The 19654-nt window shown below is 27.4% G+C and overlaps 1 protein-coding gene across 2 annotated transcripts in view; it reads left to right on the top strand.

Moving 5' to 3' along the window:
- LOC111623636 (acyl-protein thioesterase 1-like) overlaps positions 1-17730 on the top strand; it is a 26874-nt gene extending 9144 nt beyond the window's left edge. The window contains exons 3-8 of one of the 2 annotated variants that reach the window (XM_023366299.1): positions 5733-5822; positions 8662-8727; positions 12060-12178; positions 14399-14574; positions 15922-16086; positions 17653-17730. In XM_023366299.1, coding sequence (XP_023222067.1) covers positions 5797-5822; positions 8662-8727; positions 12060-12178; positions 14399-14574; positions 15922-16086; positions 17653-17703 — 603 coding nt within the window. In that variant the 5' untranslated portion in view covers positions 5733-5796 and the 3' untranslated portion in view covers positions 17704-17730. The remainder of the gene's footprint in view (positions 1-5732; positions 5823-8661; positions 8728-12059; positions 12179-14398; positions 14575-15921; positions 16087-17652) is intronic. The other variant, XM_023366298.1, reaches the window with a different exon arrangement.
- The last annotated feature ends 1924 nt before the right edge of the window (positions 17731-19654 follow it).

Genomic DNA, 19654 nt, shown 5'->3' with positions numbered 1-19654 from the left:
TGAGGATGTATATTTTTAGATTATTTTTTGTTTTTTGAATTCAAACACTGAACAATTGTCGGTTTTTATCGGATTATATTTAAGCTTATATTATAGTTAATAATGACACAAAATTTAATTGAGATCGACAGAATTGCCATTTGTTTAATATTTAATGATTAAATAATTTGCTCTAATTAAGTTAATTTAGAAGCATCTAGGAAGATGGTCGGATTAGAGAATTAAACAATAATTTCTGCAAGTTAAATGAACGTAATACCATTTGAATACTTCAAAGTAGGCTATTTTCTGTAGTACATATAACTTATATAATTATATAAATTAATCTTTTGCTTCATTTTTACTTATTACATTACAAACTATTTACATTTGCTTACTACATATTATAAATATAATATTGTGGATCATTTTAACTAGGTGTTTTCTTGTAGTTCTTATTTTATAAAATTTTTGAAGATATCTGTCATTTGGAATTAGAAAAATTGATACATCTTTACTCTACTGGAATAATTTAATAACATATCTAATATTCTTTACTACCATCTTCAGTAATGTGTAAAAATGTTACAATGCTTTAACACACTAAAAATACATTTTTAGGTAAAAACAAGTAAAATTATACTCTTTCTATTTTCGACTTCGAGGATTCCATGAGCCAAAAAAATAACAAATAAGTGGCAAGGAACTATCATTATTTTATTAATAAGATCCAAATGCATTTCGCCATCAGGCCTCCTCAGTGGATACATCAAGATAACAATCGCTGGTTACGCTCCAACAGTCATTCCCAGCATGCATCAACAACCATTCCAGCATTCAAATTAAGTACATTCACATGTTAGGCGATACAAAAATGTTCTACAATTTTTCTTTCTAAATTATTTTCTATTTTATACAATATTTTAGTATTTTTTCTACTTATATTACAGTTAAATTCTCTACAATGTAAAAACCATGCTGATTCCGTTCTTCTCAGTCTAACGGCCGCCTCATGTTCCTTTATTCGCAACTCCAATCTTCTTCCGGTTTCTCGAATGTAATAATTTGGACTTCCACATGTACAGTACGTGACATTTTGTATACTACACCAGCGATCTTAAATTGGTCTCTGGGCGAATTTTCACTGTTTATTATACTGATAATATTTGACATCTTATTCTTTTGGTTCGCAACTATACATATAGAAAATTCTTTAAATATTGGTTTATATTTTTCAAAAATATTAGTAACATAAGGAACTATTAATAATTATTAATAGTTCCTTATGTTACTAATATTTTTGAAGTTATTAATAACTTTATTAATAATTAAGCAATTATTAATAATTGAAATTAATAATTGAGTTATAATGCTTTGTTTGAATTTGTTTGAAAAAAAATTGGCAATTTGAGGTTACTATAGTTATGGTGATTACAAATAGAAAATTTTTTAGAAAGTATTAAAAATTGAGTTACTGCTATTAAGGTCATAAAAATAATTTTTATGTATGGCAAATTTTAAATTACTCTATTAAACAAATTAAGTAAAATTTAGTTCATTTTCTGTCTACATGTTTTGTTATGATGTGAAGAGGCATAAACATCTGTGTAGCATATCATAAAAATGCTCAGAATAATTTCATCTATTACTTTAGAATTTTATAATGTTGGTGGTAGTCTTTATTGTTTCTCATTATCTCTCTCAAAGATAAATTTTTTTTTTTTTTCATTTCTTTTAATTTATTTCTAAACTTTCTTTAGTAGAAAAGTTTCAGATATTTTTAATTTGCTATGTCATCAGATCTTAAATTTTCTGACTGATAAAATTTAAAATGTTTTTACTGTTTGTTAAATTTAAATGTGTTTATTATATGCAATATTTAAAAAATTTTTACAGTCACTCAGTTAATTTATTGATTGTCAAGTTGTAATATAAATCTAATTTTTTGATATATTTTTATCGTAAGAATATAATATGCTATATCTGTTTACAGCAATTTAGTGCATATATCATTTTAAAAATGTTTTTTGAAATACCAATTCCTTTTTATCCTAGGGAAAACATTATCATTCAAATTATAATTCGCAATTCATTGTTGGAAAATTATTTTTTTATTGCAATATTTGTTATAAATACTACAATTTTATATTTTTTGTTCATGAAATAGTTAATTTTTTGTTATTGAAATTACTTATATAATTTAAGATTTGCTAGTTTTAAAAGCCTGCTAAGACTGATAGATGATAATGACTATTCTCTGAATATATTTTCTAACATGTAATTAATGATGGATCATGTAATGTTTAAACTATACATTAAACATTTTGTTTAATTATATGAAGTACTATTGATTTTTAATTTCAAGAAAATTAATGATTTATAATAACTTGTCATTAATTCACTATCCTTTTGATAGATATTTTTTATCCCCGGACTCTTTTTTCTATTCTCATCATGGACTCACTCAGGCCCACAACAGGATGAAATATGGGTCAGACATTACCAGGATAGATTGCTCGTAAAATATTTCTGGGGGTTCTTTGCTTGCCTTTTAATCCTGCATCTTTCAGAGTGGTTGGCTGATGCCTTAACCCTCTTGGCCATCAGCTGTTAAAAGTTAAATTATTTTAATTTAGTTTAAAAATGGGGAGGCTTGAAAAAGATTTAAATCTGCAATTCATATATATCTAAGTATATTATAAAATATCTGAATAAATATAGTTAAAAAAAGATTCAATATTGTATGAATACATACATAATACTGTGCATGCATGAGTTTGATATTTTATCTACTACATACTGTTTCTTTTTCAGATAATTTTTTAAATTTAATTTTATATTAAATAGGTATGTTACCAATTTAAAATTATCTACTTATCATTTATGTCAAATTATTTTAATTATCTACTGTAATTATTGACTTTCTAGTTTAAAAAAAAAAAAAATGTAATAAGTTGTATCATTGACTGATGTCAAAGAGAAAATATAACAAGTTGTAATAGTGTCCATATACTCTTTTTACCAATTTGACAAAAGTGTAGAAAACACCTAAGAAATTAACACACAAAAATAACTAGTGATTGTTGACTTTTTAACCAATAACTCGCAACAACATCCTTGCATTTCCAACAAATACATTTATAAATAACAAACATTTTTGGCATATTTTGTAATGCTTTGTCAGGTTTCACACACTAGCTTCAATTTGATAGTTCCAGCTTTGTTCATTGCATTTCTTTACCTTATTTTACCACACCTGTGCATCTTTGTTGCTTATAGCAAATCAAGTAGATATTTAATTCCAAGCCATGTTCATCACAACTGATCATGGATGGTAAAAATTTCATCCTGAATCCTTTGTTTCAGGTTTATGATGTCCTGTACTTTTTTATACAATACACAATATTGACATTCATGAGAAGTCATTCATAGGAGTTATGTTATGTCTGGAGAACAAGAGAGCCAGGAAATTGGGCCATCCCTTTCAACCCACTGGTTAGGAATGTTTGATTTAGGAACACATACAGTCTCCAAGGCAGGGTGCAGCATTCTGTTGAAAAATGATAACTGTGGCACCACAAATTTAGTCGAAAGATCTACAGTGGGTACCCTTCTGCAGTAATAGTAGAGAGGTTGGGGTGCACGTTTTAAACGTGTAAACGTGTACGTGTGACGTTCGGCGCCGCTTTCCCGTAAGCCTAAAAGTTTGACAATGGTGTTTGGATAGTCGGTGGAATTACGCTCGACATTCCAAACACTATCATCAAACCTTTAGGCTTAAGGGAAAGCGGCGCCGAACGTCACACGTACACGTTTACACGTTTAAAACGTGCGCCTCAACCTCTCTAGTTTTTCTTTGCAGAACAAAGTCTAATTGTGCAAGATACCACACCATACATTCATCTTAGGTCTGTCACCTGTTAGCTCTAGTTTCATGTAGTTTCCATGGAGTCAATGTAGGATTTGGAAATCTGAAAAAGTTAACCAAAATCTTACATTCCAAATCTTAGAGATTTGGAATGTAAGTTTATCAGAAATATATGAGCTGTTCATGGGTCAAATTGATTAACTCCATTTGTAAATCCTTAATATATTAAGGATTTACAAATCTTTATTATTTTTACGTTTTTTGCATAACTAATTTTATATATAATGATATATATAAAAATACATTCTACAATGTTTATTTACATTTAAAGTTTAAAAGGAATTTTTAAAAATAATTTATATTATTCATTTTTAAGCTTTTTGTTTTATGGAGTTAATCAATTTGGCAAGTGAGCGGCTCATATATGGTTGCGTATTTCAGCATGCTTGTTGAAGTTACACCTTTGTAAATGTTTAGTCACACATTTTTGTGTAGTAGTAATAAAATTTGTGTACCATTTGAATGCAGAATTTGTAAGTTTTTGGAGTAGTACTGATGGATTTTCCTAGGACTATGGTCTTGGTCAACCACTTCTCTCTCCATTCAGTGTTGATCCTGTCTCCATAAATTTCTTATGCTTCTGATGAATAGAATTGGATGAAGATTTTTCATATTTTTTCTGTAGTTTAACTGGGTCCAAGTAGCAGATTTGGTTTCAACAAACTATGGCATTGCTTTTCCACAAAAAAAAGCATAGTTTGTTTCACAAAAACACTATTTAATTTATTGTAAGTATTTTGAAACAAATATGCTGAGTGCAAACTTTAACAGTCATTTAATATACTACAAAAAACAAACATGGTGTTTTTTATGATTTTTTTAAATTAATAAGACTTTAGGCATCCAGGTTGTCTACAATCTCAAGTTACATGAGTAGTAATATTCCTGTTGGGAAGTGTCATGTCTCAAATTTGTTCAGTGAATTGTCTTACTTAGAGATGGTAGTATGTGATATTCTCAATGTTTGTGTTGTTTTTGATTTGTTTAATAATTACAAAATGGAATTTTAAGTAAATCTCTTTATAAATCATTAACTTCTTCAATCCCAATTTTTTTTAATTAGTTTATCAAAGACATTGGTGATCGGGTCTCAATAAAATCAGTTATCAAAGCTTGGCTTTTATTTTTGTTCAGTTTTCTGATATTGAGCTAACTTTAATGTTAAAGTACTTTTCATAACAAAAACGCTTATTTTAAAACAAAATATTAACACAATACTGAAGAATATTTTAAATACTGTGTTAAAACAAACTCTTTTGTGTAAAATGAAATTTTGTTGCATTTCTTCAACTGTATTTAATTGAAGTTGGGCAATTTGAATACTATATAAATCAGTAATGAGGTATAATCTAAGTTAAAGTAAAAATAAGCATGAATTCAATTTTAAGTTAAAATAAATTTCTGAGAACTTTTGTAATAAAGAACATTTTGTTTTAACATAAATTACTACATGAAAATGGAAGAGCTTAGCTATGTATCAAATTTAAGTTAAGTGTCTGATTTTGACAGTTTCCATGAGAAACAGCTAAATCAATTTATAGTAAATTCTGTTAATATAATGATTAAATTGAATAATGTTAATGTTTTGAGAGCTTTTCCCCCCCTTCTCAGTCCAATTTCTTAATTTATGAAGTTGATGTTAAATGGGAACTACTTAATAAATTGGACTGAAGAAGGACAAAAAATACATAACCCCAAATGATATTATACCTCTTATGTGGCTTCCAAAAAACTGCTATATGTTTAATTATTATTAAATATTAAAGATTCTTATTTTAATCACACTGCATTTGTGATGGAAAATTTTCAAATTTATTATTTGTAGGGAACAATTTGTTCTATGAAATGTATTAACATACTGATGAGGATTGGAAGATCAAAATGCATTTATGAGAAAAATAAAGAAAATAACAAAGTAAAGGTTTTAGTCTTTTAATTTATTGTTGTTAAAGTTTACCTCTGATGAAAAGTCTGGAAAGTAAAAGGATAACAGACGCCCATACATTGGGACACTTGGGGCACAGGTTCCCTTTTTGTCTCGGTTGCCTTTTTCCTAATCCCCGAGAGATCCCCAGACAACAAAAAATTTGTAACTTCTAGCTTATTCTGCAAATATAAAAGAAATTAATGAATGATATTTGGTCATTGGCCTATGGAACTTCGTCATGTATTGACCAAAATTTCATTCCTTGTTTTTGAGGCAAACTCACTTATGCGATGTTAAATCATAGTTTGAAGTGCCTTGTATAATGTACGATGCCCCTTTTTTATAGCTTGTGCTTCCCTTTTTTTCATGGTCTATTGGCACCACTGAAGGATAACAACAGGTTTTATCAGATTTTTATATTTTTAATTTTTTTAATAGAAAATTCTCAATGTATCCCTAATTTCAGTAGAAAAGTACAAAAATAAATAAACTTTTTGCTGAAAATAAATGTTCTTTTATAAGAAAAATGTTTATTCTTAAAGCAAAATGATCGCATTTTTCTTTTTAATAAATATATTTTTGGCAATAGTTAGAGCTTAAACCAATTGAAAGAATAATGGAAAATACTTTTTGCTTAAAATGCCTGTTATCTATCTAACTCCTTTCGGGGGATTTTTGAATTGAAATAACATGACTTTAGGTGCAAACTGAAAGTTCGTATATAGTTAATTGGGGCCTCCTGTCCCTAAGGTTTTCATATCTGGTCTTGGCTTTCATCTATCTAACTTTGTTATCAAGATTAAGGAAAGGCAGATGGATGGACAAAAGTGGGAATTTATAGGTGTACAATTTTTTCAAATTTGCAACCCAATAAATATTTTGAATAAAAATGACACTGCCTATGCCAAGTGTATTATTGAGATTTGCTATATCATTTTGAGTATATTAATTAGTGTGCAATTAATAATTATAGTCCTAAATTAAAAGAAATTTCTGAATAAGTCAAAATTATCATTCAAAATATTTTCTATTGCTTTTATTTACATTTACATATAATTTATCTTTTTTTGAAAATATTCTTGTTTGTAATAACTATTCCTTAGTTGATCAATTAACTTATTAAATAGATTAATTAACTGAGAAATTAAACATAAATGTAAACAAGTAAAATGGCAAAACCATATTTGGAACAAGACTATGTCTTGGAGACTCACTACTAAGCAGAATCGCTTTGACTCTCAAGACAGGTCTCGTTCTCATTCTCCAATCTTCTTTGGTATCGCTGTTTTTGGATTTTATTTTGACTCAGTTCTTGGTCTCCCGACTACCTACGAGTCTGGATTTTTTTATGCGCAAATGATTTGGGCACGTAATACTCTGTGACAAATATCAACTAACGACATGTACTCCTTCATACCTCTATGCTGGTAACACAGCAGATGGTATGATTTTATAAACAAGACATAGTTTTGTCAATAATCTATATATATATATATATATATAAATGGACATGTATGTCCCTATATTTCACTTTTCTGCCAAAACTACACATCGCACATGAATGGTGTTTGTATGTGGTGGTAGCCCCAAGTCTCCATTTGTGCATAGGGGTGGTTGCGTCTCGATAGCTATAAGGGTGCGGGAGATATGAGGCTGAAAGTGGTTGAAAGTGGCTTTCTATTTCGAATGTTTTGTTCGATTTGTTCGAATTTGTTTGAATTAAATTCGAACATAAAATTAGAATATTGGTTCGATTATAGAACGATTGTAAACGTTCCAGAAACGTTGAAAATAGTTCGTTTGACTTGACGTGAACAGGAGACATTCAGAAATCGAATCGGGACCAGATCTCTAATCAGAAACGGGGGACCTAATTCTTGCATTCTGTGAAAACAGGTAAAATTGGCTATAATGTAATTATCTTAATTTTCACTATCGTTACTTTTTAAAAACCCAGCGAAGCGGGTCCTTGCAGCTAGATTCTAGATTACTTAGAAAAACAGTCTTTTATATATATAAAATAAACTATATTACATACAAATGTACGAACAAATAAAAACCCAGCGAAGCGGGTCCTTGCAGCTAGTATATAAATGACAGAAGAGACATCTTAAATGTGTGACTTATTTGTTTCACTCATGATTAATATATAACGAACATTGCCCAATATAAATGATTGATTAAATAAACAGAAATGACTGATTTTATTTTATTTATTTTTTCTATAATTCAGTTTATTTTTAATAAATAAAATGAATTAATCAAAAATTTTTGTGCTATATTTGATTATCATATTTTGCTTGACTAGTTATAGATTTAATGTAAACAAATATAAAAATCTGTAAACTCAATAGTCATGTTAAGCCAAACAATTGCCAGATTACATCGGATTCAAGTATAACCTGATCTAATCCTGCAATCATTTGGCCTTGGTGCTGTATAAGATATGTGTATTACCAAGGCAAATAGCATTTCTCCCATTAACAAAATAAGAGAAATAACAATTATCTAATAAAATCTAATAAATACAAAAAACCGTGCATTTTAAATTATATATTATCTATAGTTCTTTACAAATTTATACATTTTAAAATCCAAATATAGATATTTTTATTTATATGTCCAATATCAATTATAAATTAAAATGACTTCATTTTAATACTTAATTAAATTTGTTTTTCTTATTTTTAAAATCTTAAATCTAAGTTTTAGGCTGAAATAATTTGATTTGCTTCCAAATTTTTCTAGTTGATACCATGTATTTTATTATTGAATGTTGATTTGCATTGTTCTAGATTATGATACAATGAATTTTTTTCTCTTTCAGCCATGGATGGGCTCTTGCTATGGAGTCATTTAAATCGCCCCATATAAAATTCATTTGTCCATCTGCGTAAGTATTTTTAGTTGTTTAAAATTAGTTATTTGTATAATCAATAAAATACAGTTTGGAGATTTATACTTAAAATTAATTAGTGGTGCCTCACACTTCAGATTTTGTTTGTTCCAGGAGGCCATTCAAATTGAATTATTCAAAGTACGATTCAATTTCCCTAATAAAAATAAAGAAAGAGTAAATTAATTCATTTCATAATCCTAAACAATAATCATTCCAATAAACTTAAACAGCAAGTATACATGATTTAAAGTAAAAATAACACAATTAAATTCACTAAATTATAAATTAAAATATGAAAACAAGAAACTAAATACATAAATTCCATGTAATAAAATGAAAATTGCATTTACTGTACCTTAGTGAGGAGTGGTGGTGTTCCATTTCTTAACATCACTATGCAGCTGCTTGGTTTTCTTGCAAATAATATTCTGAGATAATATTATCAGCCAATTGCTTCTCATTTATTCACATTAGAAATTTTCCATCTCAATAATATGCAATCTCCTGGAGATCAACATAGTTACACTTTTTGTCACATTTTCTGCTATTATTGCTTTCTTGTTCTTAAGAATTGGGTACACCATTGACCTCAGCATCTTAAATATAGCAACCAGACCTGCCACACATGTATTATACTGCTTTTATGCTTCCTAAATTTCTTTCTCGCCTCAGTTGTCAATACTAGAATCTGACTCTTGGACTTCATTGCTTCACTCTTCATGGAGCCATGGTTGATATATAGGAGATATATATAGCTAAACACATCAAAAATAAAGCAAAAATGTTCTAAAAACATAGAAACATAATGCAAGAGATGTTTTCACAGCAGGAGCATTTTTCACTGTGTATGCAGTTTGAACTCTGGGTCAAATTTAGCATTCAAACTTTGGAACATTTAGGTACACGGTACCACTGTATATATTACATATTTTAATTAGAAATTTGTCTATTCAGATATAATTAGAAATAGTTGTTATATCCTATTAACTGTGATTAGTAATCAAGAAACCCAAGATTTAGGGGGAAATGTTTTGTCAGATGAAATCCAAACTCATATATAGCACATATCAATAGCATGCTTCTGTAATGTTTTCTTCTCAAATATCTTGATTTTGATGATAAACTTTATCAAATATGCTGTATATTTGTCCAATATATAATACATAAAATATATATAGCAATATATTTATAGTATGAGGATTGAATAGATTTTTAAAAAATCTAAATTGCAATGTAATCTATGTTATATATATTGGACAAATCTATATATATGAAAAGATATATATTCTTGTAAATCATTAACATTCTACTATTGTTATAGCAAATACCTGTAAATTAATAATTGTCATCCATATTTTATCAATTGTCACCATTTCTGTGCTTCTCATAACCATGTATTTTGTAACAGTGCAAAATTTTGTTAACTTGTATGCATTATTTCCTAAACAGTTGATAAGGGACTCAAAGTCCAAAATGCATATTTTACAAAATAAAATGCGTTTTTCTAAAGCTTGTCTGTTTCTGAACGATAGTGTAATAAGTCTAGTGGAAAAGAAAAGCCATCATAGAGCTCATAAATTGAATCTAAATTGCAGTGAAATCAAAATATGCATATCATTTATATTCATTAGTACTGTATTTCATTGCAATGATGTCTTATATAAGTTGAAAAATGTTAACTAAGGGCAAAAAACAGTGAACAACAAGATTAATATGTATGATATTAAGTAGTGATTACCAGATTAGCCAGATTAGCTTTCTCTAAGAGATAAAGAATATTGTTCAGCTTTTTACAACCAGCTCTCTTCTCCTATTTCTGTTTTAAGCCAGTCCTTATACAATGCTTGCCATCAAAATTTGTTATCTGAAAAGAGTATTTGAACTGATTTTTTAGTTTTTTTTAAATATTTCACACACAATAAATTCTTCCAGAATATTGAAGGTGGGACATTGTGTTTTCATAAGTTTGGTTATGGACAGTAGTGTCTGCTATTTAGAAGTAAATATAATAGACTTCCTATTTGAAGGGTCTGGAGATTGTAAAAATGTCCATTAAGTAGAGGTGACCTCTAATAGAGATTTTACTGTATTTGATTTCAAATGTTTTTCTTTTTAATATCAAATTTAAATTCAAGTGTGAAGATGACACTTAAAAATACCTGAATGCTTCAAATGTGGCAGTCACTTTTCTATAGAACCTACATTATGTTATCTTTTATGCAAATATATTTATTGTTTTTTTTGTATTCTGCATAAATATAAATAAGCTAATATCATCACTAAAGATGTATGTTATATGTACAGTTTGATGCCACTATTTTAATTTCAGGTAATATATACTTTAAAATTGTTAAATTTCATGATCATACTCATAATAATGTCAGATATATTACGTTTATTTGATGTTTTAACTCCAACAAGCCATTTATTATTAACACAGGTAGTTTCTACCTTTTGAGTTAATTTGTTTTTTAGCAGTTGTTTGGAAAGCAAGAATGCATAACATAACAGAAGAAATTGTTAATGTAGCGTTATGAAAAGGTGTTACATCTTAAAGGATGAATTTTGACATATGTTAAAGGACATCATAAACAACAGTTTGTATAAGTGACCACAATGTTGTTACAAACATCGCTAAACCTGATATATAATATAGCTAAACACCAACCAAATGACGAAATTCTATCGGGCTAGTTTAAGGCTAATTACTAAATGAATTACGTAACCAATTTGGCTCTAGAGGTAAGCGTTAGGCGCCATCTCTTATTAACATTAATTTATTTATAATTATTAATGTTAATAAGAGATGGTGCCTAATGCTTACCTCTAGAGCCAAATTGGTTACGTAATTCATTTAGTAATTAGCCTTAAACTAGCCCGATAGAATTTTGGCATTTGGTTGGTGTTTAGCCACAATGTTGTTAATATCCATTTTTTCTTTTTATTATTATCTTAATAAAAATTGATGCTATTTTTTAGAATGTTGAAAGAGTGGATAAATTTAAAGTAAATTTAGATTTTATGTCAACTTTCATATGTAAATTACTTAATGTGACAATTTATCAATTTTCTAAGATTGACAAAGTAAAATATAGTACATTAAACTAATAAAATTATATTATTTTGTGAATTATTAAGTTTGTAATATTGTGTTTTGTAGAAAACGAAGTATATTTGAAAAATTTTAATGTGTTATCACAAATAGACCAATTTCAAAACTAGTTTATTTTGAAAATAGTTAAAAACAAATATATATTTATATTATGATTTTAAATACATTAAAATTTGGTAATGAAGATATTAAATCTGTATTATTTAATTTTTAGATCTCCCATGCCAGTCACATTGAATGGAGGAATCCAAATGCCATCTTGGTTTGATCTGAAGACTTTGGATGCAACTGGTCCAGAAGATGAAGAAGGCATAAAAAATGCATGCCAGAAAAGTAGCTATATAAACATTTAGAATTTATATGAAATTGTCATTTAACTTTTTAATTGGTGATGATTTTATCAATAAAAACCATATATTCAAAAATCCAAAAATTCATTTTATTATGTTTGCTAAATGTATTAATATAATCTGCTTGTCTTTTCTTTATTAGTCTTTTTTCCAGTTATCTGAATTGATGCATTGAATATTGACTTTCCATTCCTTCTTAGTCTATGCCAACTGTTTTTTTAATTTCTTTGGACTTCATTTATTACTTGATAATATCCTCCATTATTTTGGTTCTACATCACCATCACTTACCTTCTGTTTCATACTTCTGAAGCTTTGTATAAATGCATTTCCTGATCTTCCCATTATGTACTCATATTATCTCATGCAGTGCTTTTATAATTTATTTATTGTGATGAGTATACTCAAATTATTTATATAAAAATTCAATTTTTTGTCCTTCTTAAATAACACATTTGTCACATTGTGTATTTCTGCTGTGTCATTTTGTATTATTTATTTAATGTCTAACATTGCTTTCTGTACAAATTGCTTGCCAAATAGTATTTATTACATTTTTTCTTTTTAAATACAGTGCAATATGCTTAATACAAAATACTCTGTTTCACTTCTGGTTAATTTGCCAAGTTACATTCTTATCACTTTCATTTTTAGTTTGCAACATTGATTGACACAATATTTGAACATATACTTATTGAATTTGAGTTACAAATTATATTGATTTAAGCATCAATAAAAATTAATTATAAGGATTTTATATAGCAGTGTGCAAATCAATATTTATTCAATATATTGCACAATTAAATAATAATTTTTTTCTCTGCTAAAATTATTTTAAGAACTGTTCAAATCTGTAACTCTTGCATACAAGCTAATAGATTATCATTTACACTTTCAAATCACTCTGACAGCTTTATATATTATTTATATATTTAAAGCCAAGTTCAAAAAGTTGATTAACTAGATTTGGAACAGAATAATATAGAAATAGCAAGATTATCTCTCTTGAAAATATCAGTATAATGTACTGTACAGTACATATATATTTTAACTGAGTATTTCACTTTCACTTTAAGGTAAGAAGTAAAATACAGTGGAACCTCACATAATGAGTATTTCACATAACAAGCAAAACAAATTGTAAAATAATGACTCACTTAATGAGCAATGTTTTGCATAGCAAGTGACGAGGGGAGGGGAGGGGAAGTCTAGATTGTACGCATGACCATCAGTCTGAGTTTAGCACTCGTTCCGCTAGCATCTTACTGTCGCTTGTGATCACATATTCTTCCAAACTTGTGTTCACACATATTATGTATAAACATCAACTACCTGAGTCTGTTATATAATAAACACGTCAAATGATATGCCAAATTCTTGGGGTATGTAAAGGCTATAATTAAATATTAGAAATCAATTAATTTGACTAGAGGTAGGCAATTATGCTGCCATCTCATAATAAATTTAATGACCAATTCCAAATTAAATTTTAGAAATGTCTTAATTAAAAATTAATTATTTATAATTATTAAATTTAATACAAGATGGAAGCATAACTGCCTACCTCTAGTCAAATTAATTGATTTCTAATATTTAATTATAGTCTTTACATAGCCCAAGAATTTGGAATGTCGTTTGGTGTGTTTATCAGACATATTATCTGTGTTTTTTTTCCTGCAAATTGAATTCGCATTTCAGGTTGGTTCATTCCATGCTAGAAGAAATGATGATTCACGCTTCTTAACAATGTATATTGTATAATTTTCTTTGAATAAATGCTATACATAAAATATTTGAATATTTTTTTTGGCATGGAATGCATTATTGTATTTTACATTAATTTATATAGGAAAAATTGCTTTGCTTAATGAGTGTTATGCATTACAAGTAAGATTCTGGAACGAATTATGCTCGTTAAGCAAGGTTCCACTGTAATTCAAAACAACTTGGCTGTCAAGACATTTTATTGCTTAACATTTTAAGTGATTTGACAGTAAACATGTTATACATTTCTGAAAACTGCTATAGCATTCAAAAACGTTTTGATATTAATTGGTTTTTAATTTCTTCAATTAGTGTACTTTACGTTTAATTTTTACTATGCAGATCATTTTTGTACTTGTTTAACTGATTAAAGTAAACATTTCATTTTGTTTATTTTTAATTGAATATTTATATATTAAACCTTAATTTCTCATTTCAGTTCATAATTTGATTGAAGAAGAAACAAAATCAGGTATTCCAAGCAATAGAATAATGTTGGGTGGTTTTTCACAAGGAGGAGCTCTAGCTATTTATTCAGCTCTACGGTATCCAAAATCTTTGGCTGGTGTACTTCTCTTCAGTTGTTGGTTGCCTTTAAACAGACAGTTTCCAGGAGTAAGATATTTTATTGAAAATCTGTTATATTGAATAAACATAATAGAATAATAATAATTGGGATATACTAAGTAGAAACTTTAATATTCAGATTGTTATGAAAGTTATCATTTAAGAATAACTGTAGAATTATATTTTGCATACTGAATGACTGGAATTGTTAATAATCAAATAACATTTAATATATATATACTCAAATGTGTGAACCACATATTCTCTCAGAGAAAAAAATAAAGATCTAGAAAATAAAACAAATGGTTCTAGTCATTTGGATCCTATCATTATTAAAATTTGAGATAGGAATCCAAAACATTCAAATTATCAAAATTTCAATTATTAGTTAGTTAAAAATTCAAAAAAGTATTTTGTTTTTGAAAACTAATTTTTTTGCATGTTCCTCAGTATGCTAGATTCTTTGAAAATATCACATTGTTTTTACTACTTTATTCTTATTATTTCAACTTGTCAAGCCAACAATGAACTTGTGAATGTACTGTGCTTAAACAACAAAAAAAAAGTTAGCTGTCAGCTCTGCTATCTAGATGTGAATGATATCAAATATGTGACATTTCACCCACACTCCAGATGTTTACTGAATGTGGAGTTTGGCGAATCTCAAAACACATTTTATAAATCAATTGACTACACGTTAATTTCTCTACATTTCATTTTTGAATTATCCAAATTTATAGTAAAATAAATTCAATTAACTAGCTATCTATTTTTATTACAATAATTTAAATACATATTTCAAGAGGAATAATAATTAAAATTAGATTTGAATGTTCAACTTTAAATAAAATTATAAATGTTCTTATCAATTAAGCTACTAGGATATATACTTTTAAACGTTAAAAATTTTTTAACATTTAAAAGTTATTAAAAATGTTTATTCTATGAATGTATAACATGTTTCTAATTTTTAAATTGGCTTTTAAAGAATGAAATTAGTTTTAAACTCATTAAAAGCTAATACTTGTCCTAATAATTTAAATTGTTATATAATGTTACTAAAGAGTGCAGTTCAGATTCCATCTAGAGTTTTTTTAAGTTTGTAATTCACTATGCGCCCCAGAGAAGGCAACGGGAAACCACTCTGGGTAGTAACTTTCCCTAGTATACACCTTGGCGGGTTACTAACCTACGCCAGGTGTCGCCGACGTCAGGAATCTGATATGGCACCAAGAAGAAGAAGAAGAAGAATTCACTATGAAATGTTTCTATTACTTTGTGCATTAGAGTTCAGTATTAACTTTTTATAAATCGTTTCAATAGTTACTTATTTATTAATATTACTATAAATTATTTACAAACTGTTTTCTCATTGCACTTATTTCACTGTTTTAGGCTGCAATTAATAATACTGAAATTCCAGTATTACAATGTCATGGTGATATAGATAATACTGTTCCACACAAGTGGGGTGTAATGACTTATGAAATACTGAAATCTTTTATGCCAAAACTGCAGTTCAAGACTTATAAAGGAATGCAGCATACATCATGTGAAGAAGTAAGTACTGTGTTAACACTTATCATTTGATTTATATTTCTATTCATATTAATATCATTTTGAAATGATTATTAATATTGCAGAAGTACAACATATATATTGCTTTAATTTTTTTTTTTCTAAAAGTAGTTTAGCATTATCAGTGAAAGAAATTTCAAAGAAGCAGGACTATTTAAATCTGAAGTTGACACATTTATTTCACATTAATTACTTAACCTACAATTTATAAACTAGTTTTAGGGAAAAAAATTAAAGCGATATATACCTTGTACTTCTGCAATATTAATAATTGTGTGTGTGTGTAGGTAAACATTTAGCCAGAACTTTCAAATTGAATGATTATCATCACATCATGTTAAATTGATACATTGAAAATCATTATACCAAAGATTGTTAGATCATTCATAGAATTGAGACAATGATTCAAGACATGATTGATTGATAATTTTTATAAATTTGGAATAACTTGCATTTGAAAAATACTTATTCTAATAATTATATAAAAGTGCTTAATGTATGATTATCAGTTCTGCTAAGTTTAATATCTGAACTAAAATTCCAAATAAATTCGTCAATAATACTAGAATTGTAAGCAAGAACAGTATTATTATCTGAATACTTTCTAAGAATATTGCTGTAATAATAATGACCGTGATGAAATTTTAACACTTCTAATATGTACTCTTCTGTTAAATTTTAATATATAGAGTGTCTGAGAAAAATCTACATTATTATAAAATTTCATTTAAAAAATGAAGCAGTCTATCGAAATGTGGTTTGTAGTAAAAGAAAAATTAACTCAAAACATGTATTACGAAAAATAATACAGAAGCTGAAGTTTTGCATACATTCAGTGAACCTGAAAATGTACTCCTACAGTTGCACAAAGAATGTTCAATTGATAATTGATTTGTTGCCAAGTGCTGTTTAGCACTTCCTGCACAACATTAAAGATTGCAAGGGTTTCTTTAAAAACAGTAACATTACAAACAGATATTTAGTACACACTATTGTTGACATAACCCCACTGGATGTCTTTTTGTGAGATTATATCAGATTTAGGGACCAGGGTGTTTGTCCCTGTGGTCAATCCGTCCAGGAAACACTGTATCAAGCAAATTACATAAGGAAACTGACCAGTGAGAGGGTGACCATCCTGTTGAAACAGTATCTGGCAGGAAATTGGTTATCGATTGGACATTCTTTGTGCAACTAAAAAAGCACATATTGAGGTTCACTGAAAGTATGCAAACAACTTCAGCTCAGCTTTTTATTAATTTTTATAATAAAAAAAATTTTCTGAGTTGATCTTTCTTTTACAGCAAAATGCATTTCAATAGACTACTTAATTTATATATATATATGAAATTTTATAAACAATTGTTTTCAGACACCCTATATAATAGTTACTATTGATTTGTGATGTAACATCTAGTATTTAAAGAAACTAGATTATATTATTATCCTATTATATTAGTTTAAAAACTAATAACGCATATTTCTATTTATAGAAATCTTATACATTTTCCTGAAATATAAATTACAATATTTTTAACTTTTTTTCAGGAAATGAAAGATGCTCACCAATTTATACAGACTTGTCTACCTCCTGTGTAAGACTAAATAAATTATTTTTGAGATGAAGTAGTCATAACTTTGCTCAGCAGATGATGATAAAAGTTAGATTCTTAGGATCTTTATTTCAAAAAAATATTTACAGATATAGAAAAGTGATATTGTTACACTTTGGTGTAATTGTTAACATTCCAATTTAAAAAATCACCATCACTGTTTTGTCAGTATGAATTTATTGTACAAATATATGAAAGATTCGGTGTTTATTTAATGAAAGTTTTTTCACTTCTATGGTCTTCAAATGTCTGACAAATAATTATATTTAACAAAAATCTCTGTATATAAAAGTTAATCTATAGTTTTATATCTGGCATTAGATGTATTATTTTGTGTTTCTGAATTTTCATATAACATCATCCTGACAGTTTTGTAGATATTAGAATTATATAAGGGAACAAAATGATTGCACTTAAAAGATTTACTTTTGATAATAAAGTGTTAACTAAGTAATAATTCAATACTCAACTATAATAATATGAGATATTTTAAAATATAACTAATTATTCATAATAATAATTTTGGTTTCTTGAAGGTTAGCAAGGTTAGATTAGAAATTCTATTAATTTTATCTAATTCAAATAGATGTCAGTAAATAAAACTTTAGTATCTTTGGGTAAAAACAAGCTTTTATTCATTTATAAGACTTTTTACTTTATTGTATTTTATATTTTCAGATTTGTTATTTTAAAATTTTAATTTATAAAAGTTTATATATATTTAACTTTAGAAATTGGCCTTTTAGAAATTAAATTTAATGCTATTTTTCATCAAAAACTTCAATAAATAAATAAAAACTTCAGAATTGAATGTAATATGTATAAATTCAAAAATATATTACAATATACTCATGCTGTAATTTTCAGGAAGAAATGAAATTCAATAAAGTTGCACATTTTAAACTGAAGTCTCAAAGGAAAGTATTGCATAGTGCCTGATTGTATTGAACATAATAATATATTTTAATTAAATTCATTAATAAATTAAAAACTTAATATAAGTTTTTCATTCAAATAACATTAATTTAAATACCCTAAAAATTTACTAAAAAGGTATAACCATAAACAGGTAAATATATTGGAATACTAAAGAGTGCAGTTCAGATTCCATCTAGAGTTTTTTNTGTCTTTTTGTGAGATTATATCAGATTTAGGGACCAGGGTGTTTGTCCCTGTGGTCAATCCGTCCAGGAAACACTGTATCAAGCAAATTACATAAGGAAACTGACCAGTGAGAGGGTGACCATCCTGTTGAAACAGTATCTGGCAGGAAATTGGTTATCGATTGGACATTCTTTGTGCAACTAAAAAAGCACATATTGAGGTTCACTGAAAGTATGCAAACAACTTCAGCTCAGCTTTTTATTAATTTTTATAATAAAAAAAATTTTCTGAGTTGATCTTTCTTTTACAGCAAAATGCATTTCAATAGACTACTTAATTTATATATATATATGAAATTTTATAAACAATTGTTTTCAGACACCCTATATAATAGTTACTATTGATTTGTGATGTAACATCTAGTATTTAAAGAAACTAGATTATATTATTATCCTATTATATTAGTTTAAAAACTAATAACGCATATTTCTATTTATAGAAATCTTATACATTTTCCTGAAATATAAATTACAATATTTTTAACTTTTTTTCAGGAAATGAAAGATGCTCACCAATTTATACAGACTTGTCTACCTCCTGTGTAAGACTAAATAAATTATTTTTGAGATGAAGTAGTCATAACTTTGCTCAGCAGATGATGATAAAAGTTAGATTCTTAGGATCTTTATTTCAAAAAAATATTTACAGATATAGAAAAGTGATATTGTTACACTTTGGTGTAATTGTTAACATTCCAATTTAAAAAATCACCATCACTGTTTTGTCAGTATGAATTTATTGTACAAATATATGAAAGATTCGGTGTTTATTTA

This window comes from Centruroides sculpturatus, unplaced genomic scaffold (genome assembly GCF_000671375.1).
Source record: "Centruroides sculpturatus isolate CEXI.00-Female unplaced genomic scaffold, Cexi_2.0 scaffold436, whole genome shotgun sequence".
Lineage (NCBI taxonomy): Eukaryota > Metazoa > Arthropoda > Arachnida > Scorpiones > Buthidae > Centruroides > Centruroides sculpturatus.
The sequence above is the reverse complement of the archived record's forward strand: the minus strand, read 5'-3'. Positions and strand labels throughout refer to the sequence as shown.